Source organism: Acanthopagrus latus, chromosome 22 (genome assembly GCF_904848185.1).
Source record: "Acanthopagrus latus isolate v.2019 chromosome 22, fAcaLat1.1, whole genome shotgun sequence".
NCBI lineage: Eukaryota > Metazoa > Chordata > Actinopteri > Spariformes > Sparidae > Acanthopagrus > Acanthopagrus latus.
In genome coordinates, this window is record NC_051060.1 from 6,929,668 (window position 1) to 6,957,627 (window position 27,960).

The following is a 27,960-nucleotide window of genomic DNA, read 5'->3' on the forward strand; positions in this document are numbered from 1 at the left end:
GTTCCGCTGATAGGGGGCGGTGTGATCTCCATGTCTGTACAGTAACAACATGGCGGTCTGATGTCAGCGGAATGTGAGTTTCAGCAGCCTGGGTCAGTGGGAACACCGCGGGAGATGGTGATATTTCGCCATCCGTGAAACAAAAACGACAAGATTTATATGTCGGGACAATCGGCGGTTTCTGACAGTGTTATCCCCGGTAGCAAAGATTGGGATTCGATCCCGAGTGGCGAAGATCTAGCTTCCCGGGTTTGGTCCGAGGCGCTTCACCCTTCGCCACCGTAGAGAAAGCCTCTGCGAAGCGCAGGGTGAGTTTTTAACGGTGGTGATAGTATTCCTGACAAAGTGTGCTTGTCAACAGGCTGATTAATAAGGTACTACAGCTTCCGACCGTGAGATTAAGAAGCGCTACACTCTACAGTTACTTTAGCATGTTAGCTTTAGCTGTGTAGCGTTAGCTCATTAGCGTGGCTAGAGGGAGATGTGAGTCACTGGGAAAACAAACGAGTAACTAAAGTGTGTTACTCGGATAACTTGTTTCTCGTTATTTCTGGTATTCGAAACATATGCCGAATTTATCAGCGGGTTAAAGAATATCAGTGATTTTAATCGTTTGTGTATCTCTCACACGCGTACAGCTGCCAGCACGGCAGAGAGCATTAAACTGTCACACTATCGAATGAGGTTTGGTTTGTCAGTGTCAGACACCGCGATATCGACAGTATGCCTGGCTCTGTGACACACCACGTTTCCACGGTAACGTTAGTTATTCGAAACTATCTAACGCACGGTGTCAACCTTTGTAACACATACAGTAACAGAGACGTTTCTGGTTATGTTAAATGTTATTACTGGCTGCCCAGTCGTGACCATTTGTAGCCTAAAGGAGGAGACACTGGGGTGATGAAATAGTAATGATGAAATACTACTGTGTGTGTGTGTGTACAGTCACTGTACATACCTTGAGAAATGAATGATTGTCTGTTCCATGTTTCCAGGGGTACTGTTTTATAGATATTGTGATTAGGTTCATAATGTCTTCTGTATTTGTTAATTTCTGTTTCTTGGCTGAAGAGCACCAAGGCGAGAGTGAGAAGGAACTACTCCACACATGAGGAGGCATCAGTCGAGACAACCACAACACCAGAAACCCAGGGCCTATGGATCCCGTTGACTCTGAACAAGGTAGCCAGTGTGAACTGCTTCACTATGTTACTGAATTAGGTTACTGTATAATATAGGGGTGTCATGCATGTGGGGAACATTTAGGAACTTATTTGTGGGTGGAATTCATGTGAAGATACTGTAGCAAAGGGGGACACCCCAGGAGCCCGGGTGTCACTCTCCAGTTATCACAACAAGTAAAGGAACAAAAAGCCCCCCCACAAAATACTGAAAACAAATGAAAATTGGAAATAAACTGTAGCAATTGGAGCTGAGGTCACAGGTTGTGACAGCTCTCAGTTATTCAAAGAGCACGCTGAGTGGCAGGCTGTCTGTCAGCTGTGTGCTGTTATGGAGGCGCCTGCAAATGGTCCATTGACCCCTTTAAATTGATATTGTTGTTCTCACATTCATTACTTGTTCCTGTGACTTTGTGCACCTTAATGCTACACTGGATGTTGTTTCAGTAATTCTGGCAAGATTTGGCTGTTCAGTGAACTCGCACCGCTGTGTTGCTGAACGCAGTACAGAATTCTAAAAAAAGGCAAAAGCTGTGAGGCCACGGATGATGGCAGTCTAGAAAGCTGCCTGGATTTAATACATTGTTTTGTAAAATTTGTGTAGAGATATTTGCAACCATATTTTGGATTTCACCCGTTAAACAACAATGTGTTATCTTTGAAATCCCTCATCACATTGTTTGACACCATGAACTGTTGTTTTGGGTGTTCAGTGCATGTAGTTAAATTTTTTGCACGCAATTGTTTAAGCTGAGAGCAACATTTGACAAGGATGAATAGAGAGACGATGGGTCCTTTTGTGAAGCTATATGTTTTAATTCTCCTTTTCGGCGCATTTTGCATTTGTATTTATTGAACTGATTACAGTTTATACAATGCTGTGTACTGTACATCTGTTGAGTAGTATCTCACTCTCCTCACAGGGCAAGAGAAGCTGTCAGAGCAGTGTTGTGATCTAACACCGACCTCCAGAGGACGACAGCGGAAGAGAAATCCCAAATATTTAGATTACGAAACTGAGGAGGCGACTAATGAGCAAAGTGCCAAGCGAAGACCGCAGAGAAAAAGCTCAGGAGGACGAGGAAGAGCAGCTTTGAAAAGGACTCCGGCCAAGAGTGGAAAAGCTACGAGAGCCGCAGAACATGCTGCAGATGGGGAATTAGAAGCAAGCGACAAAACACCTAAAGAGTCTGATGATAAAATCTCAGAGGAAACTCCTAAAAAGCCAGTTAGGGCCAAGAAGACCCCAACAAAAAGAACTCCTGCCAGAAAAACTCCAGCCAGAAAAACTCCCGCCAAGAAAACTACCGCCGCTGATGGAGACCTCCCAGCCGAGGAGGATGGAGTTTCAAATACTTTGCAGCAGGAAAACGGGAAACCAAAAAGAAAGTATGTCAGGAAGCGTCCTGTGCAGGAAGTGGAACCAGTTAGAGAACCACCATGTAAGGAGGCTGAAGAAGAACCTGAGGAGGAGATCCAACCGGGTGGTCGCCGCAGGAGAGGTGCTGCTAAAGCGTGAGTCACATGTAGTCTGTCTTTAAGTTTACTGTATGTTTTCCTCCACAACATGAAGCAAAGTCGTCGTTATATAAGAGATGTTGTTAAATCTTCTCCAGGGCTTTGAAGTACCTCCAAATTCTGGCAAAAGAGGTATTCAGTCACCCCGGTGATGAATCAGGCTCCCGGGCGGGGGCCAACAGTGATGTCACCCAAACAGAAGCAGTCTCAACAACGGGGCGCAGAAGCCTCAGAGGAAACAAAGGTACGGTGGATTTCACAGCTCAGCACAAACATCTGTATAGATATGTCATGCAGAAGATGGTCAGTGATGGGCTCGGTGGATGTGTAAGTTAGACTGACATCATGATCAAGGCAGTGGTGTTGTTTTTATTCAGTTTCCAAAACTGAGGAGGGCTGAAACTCATGAAGAAATAAAGCGGATCTATAAATTGATTAATATTCTATTAAATGTTGACTTCTGTGTTCCGTTCCCTTTCCATTTTGCAAAAGAATATAAAAGCATGAATGAATAAAAGGTAAAAATATGAAAGCAAATTTAAGCAGAAATATCAATTTTTTTCACACACTGTCAACAATTATTAATGCCTACATTTATTTTTAGTTTCATTTTTGTTGCATTTGATGACAGATTTCTTTCTTATTGAGCCATTTACTTATTTATTCTTTAATTTGGGCAGCTTCAGTCAGAGGTCAGAGGTCAGGCCAGAGGCAGAGATCATGTATGTAGCCAGTGTGGCTTTCTACTGGTTTCAGCCATTGAGTTACGATTACCATTGACCATTTCCAGAATACGTGTAGTTATAAACAGGTCTGACAATTTATTTTGCAGGTAACTTGCTGCATCGTGATATTTATCAATATCTCGATGTGAAACTACTCCTGTTGCTGGACCTTTTTGGGGAAAAATCAGATGATACATCAGAGAGCGAGGAAGAAAGCTGGCGAACGCGACTTAACTTTTGGTAGATTTTCGTCTGCAACGGCGGTAGAAGATAACAACTCCCACGATCCCTTGCTTCTTCAAGATGTCATCAAGCTACATCCTTGATTTGCTTTGCAGCTGAAATGACATAATGTGCTTTTAGTAAAAGAATGTAATCCTCCCATACTTCAAACAGTGCACGCATCATTCTTCTTTACATTCCTGCAGGGCGTAAAGGAAAGAAGAGGAAACGCGCTTGCTCTGACGGCGATAATACGGACGATGGAGACTTTGTCCCAGGTGCTGAAGACGAGGCTGAGGAGATCGAAGCTGACGATGATGATGATGAAGAAGAAGGAGAAACAGAAGTAGAAGACTTGGACTCGGAGTATAAGACAAGAAGAAATCCAGCGGCGTATCACGTCAACAGGAACTGGGTTAGTTTTTTTTATATCTCTGTTGTGTCTCTTTATTATGTGTTAACCTGATATTGAAGGAAACATGACTATCCCCTTATCAGAACCTTTTATTAAGAAGTGACCAACAAAACTCATCCAAACTCTCCTTTCCTCCTTCAGTCTGGCCCAAATCCCAAAACCCCCAACGGGCTGAACACCAGCCTCATGAGAATCGTTTGGGAAGCCGCTGAGACAAACAAGAAATTGTAAGTAGCTTTACTCGACACTAAGTCCGGTTGTTTCTGTCACCTTGTTTTTTGAAAATATGAATGAAAAGTTTTTTTGTTTTTTTTTTCAAGATTAAAAGGGCAGATCTTTGTTAGTTATTGCCAGAGCAGATAAGTGTTGTTTTCTTTCATTCTGCTGAGTAATCATCAGTGCTGAGCAATCGTGAGTGGCATTGCATTTATCGTGTTAGCTCAGCGATGACGTTGTTTCACAAATTCACTGATGCTGTTGTACAATGCATCGCTAGAAAAAACATACCACTGGAACACCCAGCAGTTGGTGACTTAACTATTTTTAGCCCTGGTGTGTGTTTGTGACATATTGTGACGTGTTCACGTGTGTGTTTTCCAGCCGGGAGGAGCACTTGAGCAGCTGGGTGTTCCCAGCATGGGTCCCCTCCAGCAGTGACTGGCATCCTGTACCACAAAGGTACTCACTCAGTTACTCACATACATAGATATAATCAGGCATTCCGCAAGAGAGGAGGCTTATAAGGTGATGAACAAAATGTTTTACCATATTTTAATGTTTCATTTTTCATTGTAGAACACTTTCTGCAATTCAGTGCTATAAGAATAAACCACATTACATTAAATTACATTTGTAGCCAGGTTTTTGTCACAGTGTTTAAACTGAGATATGAATATCTTACTCTCTCTAACATATCTGGCCAGTGTGTCATGAAGTCATCTATTATACACACCTGGTAATTAAATGGTAGAATAATATTCTCAGGTGTGTAACAGCACCTTTAGGGGTTATGAAGTATGCTATATGTGTCAGGTGTGCTGGGCACTCAGATATAACATATTTAAGTTAACTATTAAAGATTTGTGTGTCTAATTTGTTATTCAGCGATGTGGAGAAGTACCTGCCTCAGGAGCTTCAGTCAGTTGCGTTCAAAGTGTCCAGACATGGTCTCAGTAAGGAGGAAACGCCTCTGCAAAGACTCCACAGGTGAGACTGAGCAACAGCCAAACTTTAAATTAGTATCTATTTTTTCCTTTTTTTTTTTTTTTTTTTATTCATTTATTTCTGTATTTTATTTTTACATTTCTTCCAGCAATTTTGATTGATTGTGGGAATAAATCTTGGTCCTACATGTTTCACTTCTGCTAAAGGTTTCTCTTAGCTAAGTAATTGCTGTGTTGTGTGCTGTGCTAGAAAGCATTGATCCAAAATATGACCCAGGTGATTCTTCTTTCGTTTTATGTGGAGAATGTAAAAACAAAAGTGGAAAGATGTTTTGATCTCAGTTCAGTGATCAAGTCTGACTTGGCATGTTGAAGTAAAGTCCCTTCTGTGTGTGGAACTGATCAGGTTCACAGCAGTACCTGCTCACCCCGATCGATGGGACACGGTGCTGTATGCAGGCGGGCCAGTCTGGGCCTTGGAGTGGTGTCCCACACCTGATGGTGCTCCTGCGTCTCAGTACATAGCTCTGGCCTGTCATCGAGGGATGGATGACCAGCACTACGTCAACAAGACATACGGCGGGCCTGGACTCGTTCAGCTGTGGAACGTCAGCAGGCTGGAGTACAACAGCAGGTACAGCTGGAGTGGGCGCACAGGGGTTATTTGAGGATTGATCGTGATATATTAGATTATTTTGCTGCACTAGAGACTCATGCATCTGTGTTGAATGGCTGTGTCACTGCAAGAGTTCATTTTTAGTTTTCCAGCACTTTTCTTTATTAATCAACCCATCATTTGTCTTTCTTACCAAATAAAAAATATACATGTATACATGCCTTTGCAACGTTTTGTTTCCCCGATCTTTGTTATAGAAGTTACATCTCCTGTTGTCGTGTTTATCCCTCTCTGTCTCTGCAGACCAGACTCCCAGCCAGCCCTGGCCTATGGTTTGGCCCAGGACAAAGGCTTCATCTGGCATCTAAAGTGGTGTCCTGCAGGAGGCTGGGAGCCTCCCAGCTGTGGCAGAAAGGTAAAGTGCTTTGTTTTCAAAATGGGTTTCCACCGATTTTTTGATTGACATTACTAACATATGTGGTCTAGTTTTGCCTTATAGCTGATACTTTGTGACAATATTAAATTAACTGAAATCCTCTACATCCCCAGGAACCTTTCCTGCCCAGACTGGGTCTTCTAGCGGTTGCCACCTCCACCGGCGTGGTCACCATTTACAGCCTGCCCCACCCTGAGGCTCTGCTTTCCAAAAACAAGAAAGATGACACTGGTAAGAACCATCAATAACAAGTATCGCACCAGTCATACGCTGGTGCTACAATTTTCTTTAGCTGTAAAAATGAAAATATACAAAACCTTTCTGACTAGCACACAACTCTGACTTGAGTAGATTCAGACACCCAAGAAAATGAACTGTCTCCAGTGCTCAGCAGAGGGCAGTGTTGTCCTTATGAAGCCTGAAGTCTGCGTGATAATGATTCCTGCTGAAGCTTGAGATGACACTGGACTGCAGTAAAGCAGCCGATCATGGCAGCATTGTAAAAATTAACAGCTGGACTATGGATTTTTTCACATGCCGCTAAAACTCCACCCAACTGCTGATTAAAATGAGGTTTGCTGCGGCATGTTACACAGATTCCTCACTGTTTCCTCACACACCAGTAAAAAGGAAACACCTTAATGAGTTTCTGTATCAGCTCACAGATGCACCCATCTATTGTGTCTTTGAAGAGTCTGACACATAGCTCGCATCCATGTTGTGACCACTGTAAGGCGAGAATAGAGATTGAGATAAGGTGCTTTTACGGGCGTCACAGTCACTTTGAAGCACCCTGAGAGTGATTTGGTGGTAGTTGGATCCATTTGGTGACTCAGACATTTGGAGTTGCCATGAAACACATCTGATATCCACTGGCCGGTTACCTTAAATTTCTCTTGGGAGCGGCAGAGGACACACACTAATAACCTGCAGGAACTCGTGACTTTGAATGTGTTGGGTCGACTGTAAAATCCAATATAATCAGTGATACTGTTCACATCATTTGATTTTACACAGATTTAAAGAATTGGTGGCTAGGTCTGGTGGAATTATAGAGGTGGAGGAAATCATTTTATATTAGAGAGTATCTTAATCATAATCTAGCACCATATATCTTCTTACGTTTTGGATATCCCTTGTATTACGATAAGATATAAGTTTTATCTTATAGTTTTACAGTCTGCATTACAGTAAAATGATGTAATTTTCTGAACTCATCCGACTTTTCTCTAATGTTGTTTTTTGGCCAACTTAGTAATTTTATCCACATTTCTGAAGATCATTTATCAAAAATCTCATTACCTCCACCAAGTAAGTTTGTTGGTTTTTGGTTGGTTTGTCAGAAGGTTTCCACAAAAACTAGTGAATGGATTTCCATGAAACTTAGATGGAGGGCAGGTCCCGACCCAGAGTGGACCCCATTAACTTTTGGTGCAGGTCCGAATAAAGGGATATATCCAGGAATTCTTTCTCACCTTCTTTAACACTGTGAGATGATCATGCCTCAGGGTATGTTGATGACAAGAATCGTATCTATGTGAGCGTGTCAGATTTGATTAAGCTCAAGAGGTAAATGAAGGGATGTAGACACAGATACAGGCGCAACGTTTCTGCCATGAGAAAGCACTTGGCCAATTTGATATTGATTAAGGCTTGATTGAATAAAAGGGGACCGTTGGGCCTTGGCAGAGGTATGCACTCTACTGAGTGTCACTCTAAATACCTCCATATTAACTAATTTGATTACTAGGTGAAATTGGTTCTTATTTTAGTCAAAACCTGTATACTGATGTCCAATCCTCACACAGGAGAAGCTTGAGCAAATGAATTTTCGGAATTACTGACAGACAAAATGACTTAAACAATGTATTGATCACCAAAATACTGGCTGATTAATTTTCTGTTGATCGATTTAATCGCTAAATTGTTCTAGCTGTAGTCTCCTTAGAATGATTTCAGGTTACAGGCGTTAATACACAACCTGATTAGCTCCTCAGTGAGTATGCAATCAATCACACAGCACCGCATCCATCATATCAGACTCGGACATCGTTAACTGGACAGGATCTCAGGACAGCATCCGTGAGGACCCCACGGCCTCCTCGTGCGCCTGCCTGTGAATATTTAGAGCTTGAGGGTCTTTCAAACTGTTTAATGCAGCTTTATGAATAGCAGTAGTTAACTGCTCCTCTCGGAGACACGCGCACACACACACACATATGCATACACAGAACGCTCCCCAGGAGTGTGAGTATATGCTGACAAAATAGATGCTGGAGCCTGTGGTCTGGTCTATTCAGATCACTGCGTCAGCTGCCTCTGGGGCTCTGCTGATAGAAGACTGTATGAATGAGATTAATGGGGAGTTTATCTGCCACATCCATCATACACAGAAACCTGGTTGTGTGTGTGTGTGTGTGTGTGTGTGTGTGTGTGTGTGTGTGTGTGTGTGTGTGTGTGTGTGTGTGTGTGTGTGTGTGTGTGTGTGTGTGTGTGTGTGTGTGTGCGCGTGTGTGTGTTTATCTGTCTGTGTTGCACAGTCGTATAAGCTAATCTGATGGAACATTATACCATTCTGAGATCACAGCATTTCAGAACCGCGCACACTTCGAAAATGAACTCTCACACACCTTACATCACATCACAGCTGACACAATCTTCACACATCCCATTAAGCCTTGTGTTCTGGAGCATATCTGTAGCACAATGTAACCTGAGGGTTGGATGATATTTGTTGTTGTGAAGTGAGAGTGCCGCTTCTTCAGTAGAGAATACTCATATTCAACCTTTTGTGTGGATACGTAGTACCTCAAATTTGTAGTTTCAGGAGAATCTGAAAATGTTGAGGATGTCTTGCTGAATTTTATTCTTCCCGAGTATTAAACCGCTACATATTTCCATCTGTGTGTGATGCTGAATAGATATCCATTGAGGGCAAATTTGCCAATTCTTTGGATCTGCATCTTTTTATTGGCCATCCTACAAAAAGTGTAGGGAAGCCCATGGCAGCGTGTATAAACAAGTTAACAGAAGCTGTAATAGGGTTATGTTAAGAGTGATAGCCTCACCTTCTGCACCTTCTCCATTCTGAGATGGATATGTCCGGGTTTGTAAGAGTTTCTTGCTGAAAAAGTTAGCAGTCCTTTGTATCTTACGAGAATACTGTATCTGTATACTGTATATTGTTGCTTTGGGTTGGGTTCATGTTAATTTGTATTTTCAGACACATTTAAACTTTTGAAACAACAAAAACTTTCAAACAGACAATAACTCCCCTTGTACCACGGGCATCTTGTTCAAGACCCAGAGTATAAACTTAAAGAAGCTACAAATGGCTTTAGGTTTTTGGTGATTCTGGCGGCACCTTTGGCGTACCAGCGCCTCCCGTCGCAAAGATACCGATCTGGCTAGCACGTGCATTAGTTGTCGGAGAACAAATCAACCCAAGAAAAGACGCAACATATTTTTAACACTACTTTTTAAACACAGCAATATGATGAGGGTGGAACTAAATAAACTTCACACAATAGCCGTTCATACGCCCCAGTTAGCTTACATTTAGCCTACAGCTAACAGATGGTCATATAGAGGCATCAGTATTAATCTGATTCATGATTTTTCCACTTAAAAACTCCTTGTAGTCATTTAAATTCTTCTTTAACTTGCCCAAATTGGTATTAAATTTTTGATCAAACAATCACATCAACCCCATTTATCGCCTATGAATCTATAGAAGGGATCTAAGGGAACACAAAACTCCCTTTACAATTATTAAGGACACCATTATGAAAGTGATCAAGCATAGTCATTCATGTGTTTAATATGTAATTGAAACACAGTATACTGGATTACAATAGGCTCCACTGTAGTACACTTGGCTTGGTTTCACAATTAAGAAAAGATTCCTGCACAGTTTGGACATAAAAGGCCATATAAAACCTGACATTTCCATTCTTTTTCTCCCCTTCTCCCTGCTGCTTCATGGCTCCTGGTTTCCATTTTATTTTGTAGCTAAGGGTCATTGGGTCCCGTATCCAGAGAGCTACTCCATCAGCCCCCTGCTTCTGACCATAGGTTATAGTTATTGGATAGAAAGGTTGCAGAGCGCTCACATTTGAAGATACGGTCGCCCTAAACACACACACACACACACACACACACACACACACACACACACACTTGGCCAAATAGTAAACTTTTGAACAGGGTCTCGGTTTGTTTGTTTTTTTCCTTTTTCCCAACTGGGTGGTGTAAGCACTGCTTCAGATCTTCCTCCACACTTCTAGGAATTATATTTCTCATTGGGAAATACTGAATACCTAATTTTATGCTGGCCAAAATGTACTTCAGTTCAATGTTGTCATATGTCATATGTTGAGTCTATTGATTTCAGCCTGTGATATATACAGCATTATTTTATTATCAATATTGTAGGAAAGAATGAAGAAACATTCAAGGACCTCGATTTCCTCAATTACAGCTGCTGCCACACCTTTAAAGTCCGACATGATATAAAGGGAATAAAGCAATAATAATATGTGAATCTCATGTCAATTCCCAAGTGAAATGTATGGGATTACATGTGAAACTCATTTAATTACCTATATTCATCTTAATTCCTATGTTAAACCTAAGGGATTACATGTAAAAACCCACACAAATGCCCATGTTAAACCTATGAGACCACATTTGAAACCATTGAGATGACATTAGAAACCCATTGGGATTACATTTAAACCCACATACATGCCCATGTGAAACCTTTGTGTGCACATGTGAAGCACATCAAAAATGTGATCAGTCAACCATCACATCAAATTCTGTCTACCAGCCTGAAGCAAAACATTCACAGAAACAAAGCACTTTTCAAATGCAGGCATGATGTGGACATTTCTGTAGGCTTTCAACAAATAATTTGCAATCTGACTCTGCTGTCAGGTGTGATTTTGAGCTGCTGACATTTAGTTTATTTGATTGGAAAATACCTTTCATCATGTTGATGGGCAGACGGGTAAATGTGTCTTGAACTGACAGTAGAGAGGCAGGGGAGTGATGGAGAGAGTGAACGTACATTCAACCAAGTGAAAAATAACCATCGAGTTGCTTCATAGCTCCGCACTTATTTTAGCCTGACGTGATGAGTGCTAAGTGAATGTTGATTAGCTATCTAACATGACCATGGGTGGAAAGGATTTCCATGAGGGTCAGTATCAGTTAAAAGGGTTAAAGGTGAAATTGGCTAAAAAGTGTGTGTGTGTGTGTGTGTGTGTGTGTGTGTGTGTGTGTGTGTGTGTGTGTGTGTGTGTGTGTGTGTGTGTGTGTGTGTGTGTGTGCGCGTGTGTGTGTGTGCGCGTGTGTGTGTGTGTGTGTGTGTGTGTGTTTGTATGCCTATCCCAGTCTCTCTCCGCCAGCCCTGTGCTGTTTGCGACAGATAATTATAAATGGCTTTTGTCTGTCCGGTCGCCAAAATGAACGAGCAAGTGGATGAGCAAAGCTGCAGAAGTGGAGGGCGGGGGTGTTGGAGGTGGAGAGGCATCGCGTGGAGAGGAAAAAAAAAGACAAAAGGGAGGGAAGTGAACGCACATAATTTACAGCGCCGTTCTCCATCAGACAAGGATCTATAATTGAAATGACAAAGAAGATGCATCACCGAGCCAGTTGTTAGTGTTGGAAGCTATGAATTTCAGGTCTAGTATCTGACACCTCTTGTATCCCTACTCTGTCAATCATCCGAGACTTACTCGGGATTGGGCGGGGAAGGAGGTCACAGGAAGGCCACGCTGGAGCGCCTCTTTGTGTGTTGTACTTTTCCCACAAAACCGTCTGTATACGATGCTGGCTAATTACCATCATCAGTTATACCATACTATCATTACAGTTCATACTAGGCCCAGTTCTGCAGCAGTGAATGCACACACTTTTGCAAAAAACACAAAATTATACTAGTCATTTAAGTACATTGAAATCTAATTGGTTTGTCAAGCGTCAGGTCATAAAATTTGCCTGCAGTATGTTCAAAATGGAGAATTATAAGAAGCCACGTTGTCAGAATGATTTACTTTGGCAGAATTTTTTAATGAAAAAATAATGCACACATCATTGTAACTGAGTAGAAGAGGGTTTATGTCTGTTCATCTAACAGGAACAGCTAAATGTAGCATTAACTTCTAAAGGATGGTGGATTGTTTTTGTTGAAAACATTTAAATATGACGTGATATTATCACAAAAAGTGGATAAAAGTTATGACATTATGTCGAAGGCACCTTTGTATTGTGTTGCAGAGATATCTACTGAGGTTAGCATGTTAACCAGCCTGTCCTGTCACCTAATATGCAGTTAGGACTGCTAGCTAGCAAGCTAATTTGTTAGGATGATGAGGAGTACGAATTCAACAGGCGCCCAATTCTTACATAATGCACCTTTTTTTTTTGCATGGATTAAAGCTAAGATGCAGTTGAAACAAGACTCAGACTGACTCACATGTGATGTATATTTATTTACTCATGACATACAGCAGACCTGTTTAACTGGCAGCAGCTGCTTTTTCCCTGAACATCTGTGTATATGTGTGTGCCCTTCAAAAAAAATATGTTGAGTAGGCCTGAAATAGTTTCTGGTTGTGTATGATTCCACTTATTTACTGGAAAGCTAATGAAAATGTCCAATAAAACATGAATATTGAACTGTGATACTTTGAATCGCATTACATATCAAACACATCGGCACCAAAGTATCATGATAGATAGGCATGTTGAATGATCATTTAAATATTGAATACTTTTTCAGTCCTGTTAATGAAGACGCGAGTCGACATACTCTCGTTAACGGTTAACCTTCCCCCAGTCTGAACAGTGGTCCGCGCTTGATTTAGGACATAAGAGGCTTTTAAAAGTATGAGCGTGTGTTTTTCTGAGGCCGAGGAGAGTCGATGGAAAGTGTGGAGGAGGATTGAGGAGGACTCTGTATTGATCTGAACTCTCAGTAATCTAAACCGAAGGAGGTGAGGAAACTAATGATGGGGAACAGTCCAACACCTTCTTTTTTTTTTTTTCGTTATCGGATTTTACATCTATTAAACACAACAGTGATCGTCAAGGCAGGCACTTCAGAATTACTTTTAAAGTGGTGCTTAACATCCAGTCATTTTTAACCACACCGGGGGAGGGGCTCTACAGATGGCAATATCAGTTGGTCCGTTGGTCTGTCTCTCCGACAGTCTAGTCCAGAGTGTCTCAGCTCAGCAGACATTGTATGTATTGTACCTTTTAGCTTATTGATCCCTTTTCCACACTTCATTTCATGTCAGGATATCTCTAAAAGTGGTGATGGAGCTCCCTTCAGCCTCAGCTTTACTCTTAGCTTAATGTTAACATTCTTTAAGTCAGCAAAGTTTGGGCGCCATATTGACTCCACTGCTTTTCTCGTTGAGACGCACCCTGCTCCGCCTCTGCTCTGCTTCGTTGGTTGGGTTGTTTAGGTCTAGGCATCGACTTTACATACTGTGCTATTGTAAAATGATATTTTACAGCTGGGTGTGGTCACAAGTAGTTTATAATGGACATTTGACTTTAATGGAAAACAACATTGGAAACGACATCTGCTGTGCTAAGAGAATACAACTGTATCTCTACCAGGCTACAGATTGTGTGATGGCGGATGGTTGGTGCATTGCTGTAAATGTTTTTCCCTGAAAGTATTTGTGGCACAACATTTTCTCCTTTCCTTTCGTGAACAATGGTCCAGTGTACCCTATTTTAAAGGAAATAAAACAGGAAGCACTGAAGCCCATTTCCTTAGCATTTAGATAATAGGACTAGCTCTAATCATGGCTGCCACTTCGATACTTCCAGGGTCATTTCACTCCATGATGAACTCTCCTGCGGCGAAACACAACGGACGCAAAAAAGACGAAGATCAAATAAGATAACATCCATGTGACAGGTGTAGCTCATATTTAAATTCTGATTTAGCCATACTCTTCACACAGCATTTTTTCTCCCATTTCAAATTGCAGCAGCCTTTTCCAAAATTAATTGGCTTTGCAACATACATACAGTGTATATATACAAATACATAACCAAAACGTAGAGTGAGTCTTGATTGAGCTTAAAATAGAACAATTTCCACTAACTGAATAATTGTATTTAATATGTTAACACTTGTCATCCGGAGTCGCAAAAGAAAAACACTGAACATTAAACATGTTCGACCCTACACAGCCGACGACTGAATGTTTTCCATATTTACGGTCAATATGAGAGTCTAGCTTTTTGTTATCTCAAAATGCCCATGCTTATTTTTAGTTGTTACCAGTCAACAATTTCTAACTGTAATTTGTGTTTCTCTCCACAGCCGGTCAACAGCTGCCAATTTACCAGGTAGGTTTTAATTAAGAAACATTTGTCTTTCTCTTTCCTCATTTCATCTCTCTCCTGCTGTCACAATCCTCCGTTTATGTTGATACACTCTCTCTGCCCACACTTTAGTTCAGGAAATATGTACAAAATACATCAGAATGCTACAGGAGAACATACTGTCCCACCCTGCTGTTAACATTGATGTTGCGGTAACATGAGTTTGTTCCTCCCTCTCGTTGTCTGCAGGCAGCAGGAGTGTTAACGCTGAAGCTCGGCTCCTTCAAAGCTCCTCGCCATGAAAGGAGTGGACAAGTCCTGTCTATGGATTGGCTGCCTGCAAAACCGCACGATATAATGGCTATTGGATTTTATGACGGTGTGAATTGATTCCTCGGAGATGCTTTTGATGAATTGGATCAGTGTTTGAAAGAAAAAACAAATGCACGGTGTAAATCCCCTCAGGTTTATCTGTATGCTGCTGTTGTCAAAATAGCACATCCTGTCTTCTTTTATGATCCTCTTTTTATGATTTTCTTCTCATCTTGATTTGTGTACCGGTAGCTTCTGCAACTTGAGCTGGTGTTTTCTATTTTTACACAGTGTTGTGTGTTACATCCATGCTCTCTCTGTGTCCTCCAGGTTCAGTAGGTCTGTGGGATCTGTGCTCGAAGTCTGCGCTGTTGCGAGTGCGAGAGCCCGACAAGTCGCTCAGCCTGCTGCCCTATCGATGCTTCCTGGCTCACGACCACGCCGTCCGAGCTATGACCTTCTGTCCCGCCTCCAGGTAGACACTTTCACTCTGATCTAGGGCTACAAATTGTATCAGGGCACTCGCAATTAATAGATTAATCATCGCTAGTAGATAAATTGATGATGACATTTATGTGTCTATCGTCATCTAACATTCACATCCACCCTTTCTGAGGTGTAAGTGTCGAAGCTGTCGCTGTATCAATATTCAGCACTTTTGTATTTGATTTTCAATATTAGACATTGATGTCTGGTTATTTTACCCACATTGGACTTTGTTGATAGGTTTTCATGAAAGTTTAGTATTTAGACACAGGATTTAATTCATCAACCACTTTGATTCCGAAATTAAAATTCTGAAGAATTTGCTCTTGCACACTGTAAGTTGTGCAGAAGTGCAACTAATCATTATTTTTCTTGTTGATTAATCTACCAAATATTTTCTAACATCGTTGATTAACTGTTCATAAAATATCCAATTTCGTCAGTTTCCCAGAGCCCACAGTGACGTCCTCAGTTTGCTTCGTTTTGTCCAACCAACAGTCAAAACCACGAGTCTTCATTAACTGTTAGAAATGACAAAGGAAAGCAGCGGATCTTCATGTTGAAGAAGCTGGACTCAGCAAATGTTTCACATGTTGCTTGTAAAACTACTGAAGGATTGATAGACTAATCGTTGCAGCTCTACTCTGATCTCACCTGTATGCTGATGCTGCATTGACATTATGTCACCTTTACCTTCATTGGTCATAAACAAATGTGTAATGAAGGAAAACTTTTCAGATTATCAATTCGATTGATAGTAGGCTTTGGGGATATCCAGAATTTAGTATCACGATATTATCCTGCCCAAACATTACGATAGACAATATTATCATTCATTCCGAGTGCAGGATTTTATTTTTCCTTGTGTTTGATCCACTGGGAATAATTTCAAAATTATGGATTTCTATGGAAATATGGAATTGCCGCTCTGGGATCGAGAGGGTTCCATAACAAATATTACATTTGAATTTCGCTAGTCTGTCAGTGGTTCCCCATCTCGCCAAATGTCGGCACCATGACAGCTCTGTGTTATTGAATATTGTGAAAAATATTGGTCACTTGATAAAATACTGTGACACCAGAATGCAAAAATTATAAACATCTGCCTTGCAACTACTCAGTTTGTCGCTTGATGAATAGAATAATGAAAAGTGTAAGTGTGATACGATTGTGAGTAAGTAGGGATAATTTGTTAAATCAGCATTTTGAAAAAGCAGAATAGATGTCGTTGCAACAGCTTAAATTGATTTGAAGGCACAAGCACAAGTGTATATGGCAGTTGGTCTCACATGCTATAAATCAGGATATATTGAGTTCATTTGTATAACTCCAAAATCACAAAAAAACAGTTTCGGCAATGAAACAGCCTCATGCAGGCAAAGAAAAACTCTTTCATGAGAACAATCATAGGCATTTTTGAGAGCTGTCACAGAAGAGAGAAAGAATTTCATGGACTGCAGCGTTGTCTGATTGCTCGTTTATCTTTTAAAGGTTTTTTTTCTCCGTCTACTTTAGTTTGGCAGTTTTATTCACAGCCACTTAAAATGTGGGTAAAAGGCAGCTCTGGTGCGCGCGGCCAAAGGCAGCGCAATAAATCTTGGGAGCAGAAAGTTGTGCTGAAGTTTGGCAGAAAAGCCCTTGCTCCAGTGTATTCAGGCACTAATTCAAAATGTGGGGTACAAGGCCGGGCATGAAGCCATGTCCTCTCAAAGCCATCACTATTCAGAAGAGGTATCCTAACTTATCTCTCTGCTAGTCAGCATCCACTGACCTTCAGGCTACAACCTTGTGTAAGATATTCCCCAAATTACTCCATGGCTTTCAGACAGTACAGCCTATATATAGCACTGAAGGAGGAAAATAAAACCAGTTTTTCACAAAAAAGCAATTCATTCATACAATAGCCTTCAATCTCTTTGTGTTGCTATTTATTACATTTTTTGGCGTTTATTGTCTTTTATTTGACACAAATAAATTACTCTTACTTACTTAATATAACAAATAAGGTGCAGATAGCTGATTGCTTTTGTGAGAGAGATCTGCAAAGACACATTTCCAGGCAAGTTACTGTTCCAAGCGATACAATTGACCAGCTTGAATTGCTTATATGATATTAAGGAATCTTACCTAGTTCTTGAAATTAATGAGACGTCATCTGCTATATGGAAGACATATTACTCTGTTTGAGTTACTGAACAACAAAAACACTCAGTTTACCCATGATTGCAAAGTAATGCGACAGAGTTATGCTTCCTCTGCCTGATAAACAACCTTTGGCTGAGTACAGATACCATTTAAAACAGTAGAAGGTCTTTGGTACCTAGATATGATAAGCTGCAAGAGCGTTTGATATTTTGTATGATTTAAGCTGCTGGAAGCATGTATAGATTCAACAGAAAGGGGCCTATGATAGACCCCTGTGGAACTCCATGTGTTATTTTTTTTCCACTCAGACTTGTCAAGAAATGACTAGAACATTTTCTGTTTTTGTTGGGTTTTTTTTAATTAACTGTGCTAGAAAGTCAGAAATGGACTTTAGCTATGTACTGTGTTCAGTTAAGTGAAATGGAGCAGTGAGTTTTAATAACACCATTTCTCTCATTAAAGGATTAAACAGTTGCCTCTTTAGGTCTCTCCATTCAGTAATTTCGTGATCCAAAATGACACTGTCCTTATTAGCCTTACCTTCATTGCTCATAACTTCTTCATTACACTGTATGTGACTATGACTGTGCACAGAGGAGAACACTGACTGGCCAGTATCTGATATGTGATATAAGAACATAGCTCATCATTTCACCTTAACCCTCATAGAGACGCTGTCATCCTTCTGAAACCTCTCTCTGCTCCATTACTCAGTTGATGTATGTGTAGCTGAGAAAAAAGATAGAGGGGTCATTTACATCACTAATGTCTGCTACAAGGATTCACTGACATGACAAGGGCTAAAGCAATGTCCTCAGTCGAAATTGGCTTCCTATTAAAAACCTGATATTGGCCAGTCAGAATATCATCGACCTCTGATGTTAAAGAGTTTCTTCTTTTTTCCCAGCTAAACCGCCTCAGTAGTTGAAGTCTGTTAAATCAGCAAGAAAAAATCTGCACTATCATTTTGTAAGGAGCTGACAACCCACCTAAAAAATGATTAATCTGGCTTGTGGTGTTACATGATGTAAATGTCTCCGCAAATGCTTTCCCGTCTCGACAATTTATTGAAAAAAACGCTGCGATTACATTTCCAGGAGAAATGCTGAAAAACACTTTTGCAGAACATTTTTTAAATGCTTATTGACCATCAGGTCAAACTATGAGATGTCAGCATCAGCTTGAAAACTCTGCTGGTGTTCTGTACAATCCCTTTAACTTTAATCATGAGTATTGGCCTAACAGGGTTCAAGGCAGAGCATCCCTTTTTTAAACTACAAATTGTCCAGAGTCCAGTCATCTCCCAAAAATCAACGGCAGGGTCGGTGCTGTTAACAAGCTCCTCTTTCTCAGATTTAAATATCTCCATCACCATTTATGTTGTGAGGGAGCCATACAACACAAAACGTATGTTGGCTGTTATCTTGTACATTAGAAAGTAAAGGTTGCATGTGTTTTGTTTTTTGTTTTTTCTGTTCACAAAGACCAACAGAGGGATGAGCCTGTCTGTCAGTAAACTAGCCTTAGCATCATTTTCCAGCACTGTACGCTGTAGCCATATAGCACCGAGTACCTACCAACCACTAACACTAACAATTACACCTCACTTATGTTTTGATCATCTCCGAGTTCACATTCAGTGCTGAGCAGTGTTCTCTGTCAATGTTAGCTAAAATTAGTTTGGCATCCAGAGTGGACACTGAGAGCTGCCAGCATGCTCAGTCAGAATCATTCATGATGTGTTCATCTTTAATTTATTGGCACATTGTTATTATCACCAGTACAAGATAATCCTATCCCAGTAACGATATTATCACTTAAGCCTGATTTATGCTTCTGCATTGTATCTTCATCGTTCCACCTCCCCAGAAATGTAACATGTCACATTTTCCAGCTTCTCCTTCAGAACTTCCCAGCAGTGGTAATACATGGGATTGTGACCTGTTGTAGTTTCCCCACTAAACACACTATACTTAAATGTTAACTACAATAAATGTAGTCTGATTTGCTAGGTAGAGATAAACTTTTCCAACTCAGAGGAAGATTCTTATAAAACGATTGTAACTTTAAAGTCCTGATGAAACATTCTCAACCTGTTTTTCATCGAGCTGATTTTAGAATATTGTAAAATTCCATTTTATTCAAAAAATGTTATGTTTTCAATATCGTTTCTGTTCTTTCAACTTCATCTTGTGTACTGCTTTTGCACTATTGTTCATTGTACTGCCTTGATGGAGCAGTGATCCGGGAGCTTGTATACCGTTCAGTCATTTCTCTAGGTAATTAATGTCGCCATTAACATTACTGCAGGATTGTTCATCTCTGGGCAGATCTGAGACCAAACTGATGAACATGTTATTCTTTCCTTAATTTATCACTTGCTGTGTTTGTGCTTCACTCTAGGAAAGTTGTTTTTCTCTAAAGTCTGACGTAGATGGTATGAACCTAAAGTTGAACTGAGGTGCGTACGTGAATTACAAGATTAATCCTGCGGAGAGAGTCACCCTCCTGGCAGCAGAGAGGACACATATCTTGTCTGGATCACTGCTTTTTAATTACATGGCCGTGTTGAAAGAGATAAAAACTCTCCCTCTCCCTGTTCCACGTCTGCGTTTCCTTTCTTTTTTCACACCTGAACAGTTTGTCATCTCTCCTCTCTGCTCCCCACATTCACACCCCACAGTTTTTGTCACAGTGAAATCTGGTTGTATTGATTGCTCCATCTTCATTTGTTTTATGGCAGACACAGCTGTCAGATCTGATCAATGTGGGGGGAGCGATGCATTCCATTTCTGTGCTGAAGCTTTGCTTTACAAGTAAATGTATGTACTCAGTAGAGACCAAATGACATTAACTCATCACAGTAATCAGTATCACTACTGTACGTCTGCCAAAGATGTTTGTTGGTTGGTTTGATAACAGAAAAACTACTGCACAGATTTCCAGGAAGTTTCGATGGACGATGGGTCTCAGCCCATAACAGACCCCATTAACTTTTTTGTGTGGATCCAAATAAAGGGACTGTTATTTTTGTCGGTTTCTTTACCATTGCAAGAGAAGGTGACATTTTCATTAATTTCTCGGGGAATGAAGCACGGATCCTGATGGAAAACCTCAGGCAGATTTAGGTGGCTGTTATCCATGAGTAGAATTTGGATTTTATAAATCGATTATGATAAAAATCTTCTATTATGTTAAAATAAATAATATTTTAATTAAATTACTCAGGTTTTATACTGGATTAGGCTTGAGTGAATCACAGAGGACTGTGGGGTCTTGGCAGAGGGATTCAGTCTACAGAGTACCATTCTAGTTACCTGTTCAGTTTTTAAAGTTCCTTCTCTTTTCCTGTCAGATTCCTGTTGGCGACAGCAGGTGAGGACCGCTTCGTGAAGACGTGGGATCTGAGGAGGCTCTACAGGCCCGTCACTGTTCTCAAACGCAATCTCACCAATGAAATTCATTGGCCAATGAACGCACCTGGTGTCGTGATCGCTCAGGAGAACGCCTATGCAGCGTAAGAGAGTTTTACTGTTTTGTGCTTGTCGTACAACTACAAATGTGTATAATGTAACTGTCATCACATGACAGCTGTAATGTGAATTTGCAGTTTACATTGGATGGATGAGAAAAGGGATTTTGTCCACCTCAAAAACTGATAGACAAAATGAGAAATGCATTTTAATTATATAAAGTAATTTAAGCTTAAAGTATCCATTATTTTCATTATCAGTTATTTGTTTGGTCCTAAAATTATTCCAGTTTCAAAATCAAAGCCGATGTCTTTAAATATCTTGTTTTGTCGGTTTACAACCAGAAGCTATTGAATTTAATTTGATATAAAACAGATCAAAACAAGTGTGGCTGAAAAGGGCATTTCTGCTTTTTATTTTGCTTCAAAAAAATACTGTAACAATTCATCAGTTGTCAAAATAGTTTGACCAATTGATCAGCTGAATAATCAACTCTAAAATAAAACTCCAAAAGTAAAATTTACACCAAACTAAAGTTTTATAAATGTCTAGTTACATACCAGTCCTTTCAGGTACAGTTGACTTTGACATTGAAAATTGTTTGGTTTCTCCTTGAAGTTTATTTAGAGATTGCACACAAGGGCAATTTTTTGGATTTCAGGATGCATCATTATTTCTTTCTCTCTGTTCCTGTCTTCCTACCTGTCATGTCTGTTTTATGTTATGTAGGATTGGCTCACATGGCGTCCATTACTTCGATCATGTAATGCGCTCCATCTTCTCTGTTCCACGGACAGGCACTCTGTGGGTGAGTGTGATTGTGCTGTAATCTTTTAACCGTCAGTCAGTCATTGACGTCCCCTAAATCAGCCGCGGGGCACAAGATAGATTAGCTTCGCTCTTATGAAGTCCTTGAAATGTGTCCATGACGCTAATGTTGGCAGGGATGGACAAACACATGGGGGAGGGATGTCTGATGTAAACCGAAACTGAGCTTTTGGAGTTTTTGGACTAAACACTTTTAAACAACATCCAGTTGATCTGTTTGATCCAGACTATGAAACGATCGCGCCTCATATCTAAACAGCTCTGTGTAAATGCAGTAAACCTGAAAGTATTTTATCTGCGAGATCCAGTGTGTTAAGATAAAAGCATGCTAGCACACTAACAAATAGAGTGAATGCATAATGTTAATGTCTGTCAGGCAGCCTCTTTACTTCTTTGCTGCCGTGTGTTATTGGTCCTCTGTTTGTCTTGGTGATGTTCCATGTGCATATGAAACAGAGAGAATTGTGGTGCACAACACCAACGCTTATTGAAATGAAGCGTAAGGCTGCCGTTATTCTGAATGTTTCTTATTGTCAAATAATCCAATGAAAAGACCAAACCAGCAGTGCATTAGTTCCCCTCAGCACTTCTTGACTTGCCTGCCTTGTCTGAGACGAGGCACATAAACAGGAAACAGCTGGGCACGTCAGGTTTTGACAATTGTTAGGAAATAGAGTTTTATTTGGGACTATTTTCAGTGGTGGATTAATACACATTCCCTCTAGTGAGTATACATTCATTTTGTTTAGGTTATGAAAGAACATGTCCGTCAGTGCGACAGTGTGGTTTCGCTTATGTGTTTTTGAACAACAGTGTGGCTCTTTTTCACAGGGGAATATCATTTTTGGACACATTTTGGCCTCAGTGTTGGTTTTGGTCTTTTCATAGTGTTTTCAGTGTTGTTAGTTGAGTGCTGACAGAACTACAGGAGGTTCAACCGATACATCCTTGGCATTATGTTATTAAACTACAGAGCTAGATTAGTCTAATAACTCAAACTACCTTTAAATATTTTACATTCACTTCAAGCAATTTAGAACCAGTTTTTTTTAGTGAAGTTACGTGTCAAAGCGCATCATCTCTCTGCAAAATCTTAAACAAGACAGTAATTCACGTGGGGAGTGACAAATATCCTAATGTTGATTTGTCTCTTTCTCTTTTGTTGCAGTCTATATCTTACAGTGATTGGTTGAACTGTGTGTTGACATCAGACAGCCTTGGTGAGGTGATCTTCTCCGTGTTACCTCATATAGCCTACACTCCTCAGTACATCAAACGCACGCTGGAAAGGCGTTTTGTAAGTTGACTATTCTTTATTTTATTCTCTCTGATGTACTTCTCTTTTTCTTTCCTCTACTTTTGTGTAATCACCTTCCAGATAATGATTTGATGTTGTGACTGTCAAAACATACATTTCACAATTAAATGTTGGATTTAATGATGAATTTTTCAGTTATTTAAGTTTAGTTAAGTTTTTCAGTTTTTCAACCAGAAGCAAATTTGTGTTTCCCTTCAGCCCGTCTACCTCACATCTCTGGTGCCTTATGATACAATTAAAGAAGAAAATCAAGAAGTGGGAGGAGCGGAGGAGGAGCAGGAGCGGGATGCTGATGAAGAGCAGGACGGAGGAGAGACGGAGGGAGCGGAGGCTGGATCTGAAGGAGGAAATGAGAACAGTAATGAGAACGGAAGAGACGGAGGACGAGGTAGAAATGACAGAGCTCCTCCTCTGCGCTTCCAGACGTACAAAGAGGCTGTGAGGAAATACAGCCTCCTCCTAATGGACAATGATTTGGTGGGTCGATTCAAAAACAAAGACAAAAAGTGCTTCACACCAGATGGCAGTTAACGTTAGAATCAAAGAAATGAAAGAGATACTTGGTAGTTGTTGGTTTTGACAAAGCCAGGAATTGAAAATTCAAGTACGCAGAAGCATCAGTGACTGGTCAGTTTCAAGTCTGTCTCACCTCGGACCACACAAAGCGACAGTGTTTCTGAAATTAAAAAAAATGTTTTGTTATCTGCGCAAAAATGTAGGCATCATCAACATTTCACCAGATACCCAGCTGTAGGTGTAGGAAACAATTAGAAAGTTACAATGGGAATCCATAATATGTGATTTATCGGCCACCACTACTCCTGTATTTGGTAATAGCTGCATTTATTCATGATATTCATGTTTCCTTGTGAACTTTATTTTTATCCAATTGGGAAAAAAAATGTTTTTTTATGGATCAGTGGTGTCACAGTTTTGGAGGGGAATTGCAGATCAGTCAAAATGAGCTCTCAGTTTCAATCATCACTGTCAAAAGCGCCCCAAGAAAAACAAAAATAGTACTTTGAATATGACACAGCTGGCTTACTGGCACCCTGCAGCTGCACTTACAGACACTTAGTGCATGTGTATGAACGATCAGCTGACTTGTACAGTGTCTGAAATTATTTTCTTTTTCAGGGTTTTTATTGAACTTTCTAAACCTACACCCACATTTTGAAGTCGCTATCAAATTACAGAAATTACCCATGAAATTATTTAATTGATGTGATTCACTGCATTTCCATAAAAATGAAGAAAAACCTTTAAGTCTTTTAAAAGGATTTAAATGTTTAACTCACTAATCTGTCACTGGTTAGTAATGATTTACATTTTGTTTTTCATTAAGACTCATCCCTTCGGTACATGAACCAATATGCTAATCATCTTCTCCCACTCTCAGGATACCTTTACTGGGAGCGAGAAGCGAGCTGTGTGGAAACGCATGAGAGACACGGAGGTGAAGGCAAAGCTGAACATGGATGATATGCCACTGGCTGCACTTCACAAGGTATCCACACACACACACACACACACACACACACACAGGCATCATCAGACTCCTCTTTAGCTCGACGTGAAAAACGAGGGGAGAGAAAGATAAACACTAGGACAATGAAGAATAGAAACAGGTGAGGGGATGTAAGAAAAGCCTCCTCCTCCTCCTTCTTCCTCCTCTGATGGGCAGCTATAAAGACGGGCTGAATGTAATGATGTGTAAAATGAGAAAAATGTCACCCCTCGGTGGAAGGAGGGAGGGGGGGGAGATGGAAAGCGGCCATTTGAGGATTTGATGTGTTTAATTTTAAGAGAGGCAGAGCGGAGGGTGCCGCCGTGCCCTCTGGGATGAGATGATGGACGGCCACTTTCGTGGGACACTCTGGAAAACAAAAACGCCAGTGGGTGTTTGACCGGCTTTAGGCCTGAAGGGGGTAGATGGATTAGAAAGAGGAAGAGACTGACTGGATGAGAGGGAGGGAAAAAATAAAAGAGGAGGCTCAACAGGAGGATTTGTAGTGATGAAGGGGGGGATGGATGAGCGTCAGTAAAGACAGGAAGGAGCAGGATGTGGCGTTGACTCAGGAAGAGCAACAGCTGAGTCACACTGAGAATACCTGCGTGTTATAATTCCTCACTGTGTCTTTTCTTTCTCCACTGACCTCCGTGTGCGAACTTCAAATGAAAGCGTCCCGCAGCTACAAATAAAGACCGTTGCTTGATATTGCGAGCGACTTTTCATCCACCTCCTCCTCTCCTCAGGTGCGTTTCAACCCCAACATGTGCTGCCACACCTGGGTGGCGTCGGCAGGCCAGACGGGGCTGGTCAGACTGAACTGTTTGAGGAGCATGATCAGCCCCCAGCTGCAGGAAATAATAACAAAGAACCAGGCCCAGTTCGACGCACTGTACACGCCAGAAGACCCGGGCGAGGAGGACCAAACTGTGACCGACCATCTATAGCAAGAGCTCAACTTCAAGGTGGATCCCGCAGTCACACGTGGTTCACGATCCGCAGAGCTGCAAAAACCTGTTTTTAAGAATCATTGAAACAATATCAGTGTTTTTATCGGCACATACAGTAAACTATCGTACACATTTACTTTTTAGCAACTGGGTTTAATCTTGTTTCAAGTCCCAAGCCAACATCAACTTAATGATCATAATGGTCGAACAATTCAACTTTTTAAAGTGAAGAAGGAGAAGTGAAATTATTTGCAGGTGTTGTGGCTCTTTGTCAACAGCAGCTCAGTGCCACGCTGACTGAACTCCTGTTGCAAGTTAAAGGAACAGTTTGCCCTATAAAAGAAAGTTTACAGCATTGCAGCACTCTCCTTAACAGCTGTAGTAGCTGGAGACTCAAGAAATAGAAACCAAGCAAAACAAATAGTAAGATAAAATGACTCCATACAGGTCTCCTGGCATGATACTATTCTCTGGAAGCCCCGGCTCCCAAATTGATTCGAAAAGATGTTATTTACACCCTCGACGTGCAAAGCCCCGCTTCAGGCAGGGTGCACGCTAACACTTTTAGCTAAGCAGCTACAGTGAAGATTTTGGCCATCAGTAGGGTGAACATCTTTTCAAATACATGTGGGATCTCTGGGCTTCTGATGACATGGATTGCACCAGACGGAGCCATTTTATGTTTTTAGTTATGTTTTGGGTTTTGTTTTTTTTTACATTTTAAAACATCTTCAGTCATTTAGGAGAATGCTGCATCGCTGTTTTGCTGTGAGGCTTCAGAAATGTTTTGCGGACTTCACCTGACTTTCTGTCAGCACGGGGGAGGAAATAGATAATGAATGAATTTTTCAGTTTCGGGTGAAGTGTTCCTTTATTGGAGAGCCATCGGTAAAACCCTCCTCCTACAGCCTCACCACGTCCACAGTCTAAATCTCTGTTTCCAATGTTTGAACCTTTTTGTCGATCGTCATGTTTTTTTCTGTGTTCAGGAAGTGTGATCATCTGGTTAAGTGCCTTGCTTGAAACATACCACCGTTTTTACCTTTAAGTTAGTCCAGTAAGGTTTCGGGTTGTTCCAGTTTCTCTTATTTGGCAAATAAATTGCATGTGCACATCTGTTGTTGAGAGCAGATAACAGAAATGTGAATTATCAGCTGCGTTTGCTGTTATAAAATCATCTGCTTTAAAGAGAAGTCATTCATAGGTCCTTTTTTTTCAAGTCCACAAGTCAGACATCCCTCATTATTCTCCAGTGTGTCGCTAATTTGTGTGGAAATCAGACAAAAACTGTTTCTGGTCACTAAACGGAGGGTAGAAAGTTGCAAAACATGAGAAGCTGGAAAACCTTGAGCCTTAAGACTTCCTTTGCACACGATTTTGATGAAGCTTTTAGTTTTGATGAGCAGCAACACATTCCACTGCAGTTATAGTTTCCCTCAAATCTCCTCTCACATCACTGTTGATGTTTCAAAACCTCAGCAGCGAGCTGGGAAACATATTGGAGCTTACGTTAAAGCTAATTTTTGCTGCTGAAGTAATGTGATTTTTATTTTTATTTTTATTTTTTTTTTGTCTTTTATCAACTCAGGATGTAACTGAGAGGAAATACTTGAATTTTTTTTACTCTAACTCTGCTGGATGTAATGTTTATAAATGACACATTTTCATTGTCCCTTTCTTTACCTGTTGAACCTCCTGCTGTTGTTGTTTTTGGATGTATAACCGCTTTATTTTTCAGTACACAAAACAAGTTGGATAATGTTATACTTCGCAGACAGCTGTCTCTTTTTTTTGGAGCTGGTCTGAACATGCGTTCCTCTAAGTTAAATTAGGGGTTTGATCCGTTTGGTTTTTTAAATTATTCACAAATGTCATTGACAGTTTCAGAATGATGTTTAGTAGACAACAGGATGATGTTGTCAGTTCTGACAATATTATTGTTAACCTGTAAATCATATAGAAGTATCAGAATGTACAGCACCCGCTCCTTTGTTTTTCTGCTCTGTGGTTATTTTTGGAAATGTTAGTTATAATAAATGTTTTGTAATAAAAAAAAAATAATAATTATTCAATTTGAGATTGAAAGTCCATTCCTGGCCTCAGAAATGGCAGTTGGAGGAAAAAAAACTTTTCTAAAAGTCAGTTACACTCTTTTACATGATCTTCATCAGCAGATGCAGTTTTACCACTTTCACCACTTTTCACAACCAGGTCAGAAAATACAGCCGCCCGCTGCCTACATCTGCATTTGTCTTTCATTCTGACGATGTTTCGACCCGCGAATGTCTTAAAAATCAGTCTTCG

At 40.6% G+C, this 27,960-nt stretch overlaps 1 protein-coding gene across 6 annotated transcripts; it reads left to right on the forward strand.

Annotated features, from left to right (window-relative positions):
* gtf3c2 (general transcription factor IIIC, polypeptide 2, beta) lies at positions 1–27,723 on the forward strand. 6 transcript variants are annotated; one of them, XM_037086989.1, is made up of 20 exons: positions 1–308; positions 1,075–1,185; positions 2,108–2,699; positions 2,801–2,946; positions 3,856–4,064; positions 4,206–4,291; positions 4,665–4,742; positions 5,169–5,270; positions 5,634–5,861; positions 6,147–6,258; positions 6,393–6,510; positions 14,633–14,658; positions 14,884–15,013; positions 15,277–15,421; positions 20,933–21,094; positions 21,780–21,858; positions 23,047–23,175; positions 23,395–23,673; positions 24,596–24,703; positions 25,453–27,723. In XM_037086989.1, the coding sequence occupies exons 2-20, from the start codon at positions 1,161–1,163 to the stop codon at positions 25,651–25,653; spliced, it is 2,955 nt and encodes a 984-aa protein (XP_036942884.1). In that variant the 5' UTR covers positions 1–308; positions 1,075–1,160; the 3' UTR covers positions 25,654–27,723. The 6 variants fall into 6 exon arrangements, with proteins under 6 accessions (XP_036942884.1, XP_036942889.1, XP_036942885.1 ...); XM_037086994.1 differs by having other exon boundaries at positions 52–73; XM_037086990.1 differs by lacking the exon at positions 1–308 and adding an exon at positions 355–374.
* The last annotated feature ends 237 nt before the right edge of the window (positions 27,724–27,960 follow it).

What these genes read in the sequence shown, in the direction of transcription:
- gtf3c2 (XM_037086989.1), top strand. Translation starts at nt 1,161, where the DNA reads ATGGATCCCGTTGACTCTGAACAAG. An exon ending in AAACAAGAAAGATGACACTG is followed by an intron (nt 6,511 to 14,632) that starts GTAAGAACCATC and finishes TTCTCTCCACAG; the next exon opens with CCGGTCAACAGCTGCCAATT. An exon ending in AACAGCTGCCAATTTACCAG is followed by an intron (nt 14,659 to 14,883) that starts GTAGGTTTTAAT and finishes CGTTGTCTGCAG; the next exon opens with GCAGCAGGAGTGTTAACGCT.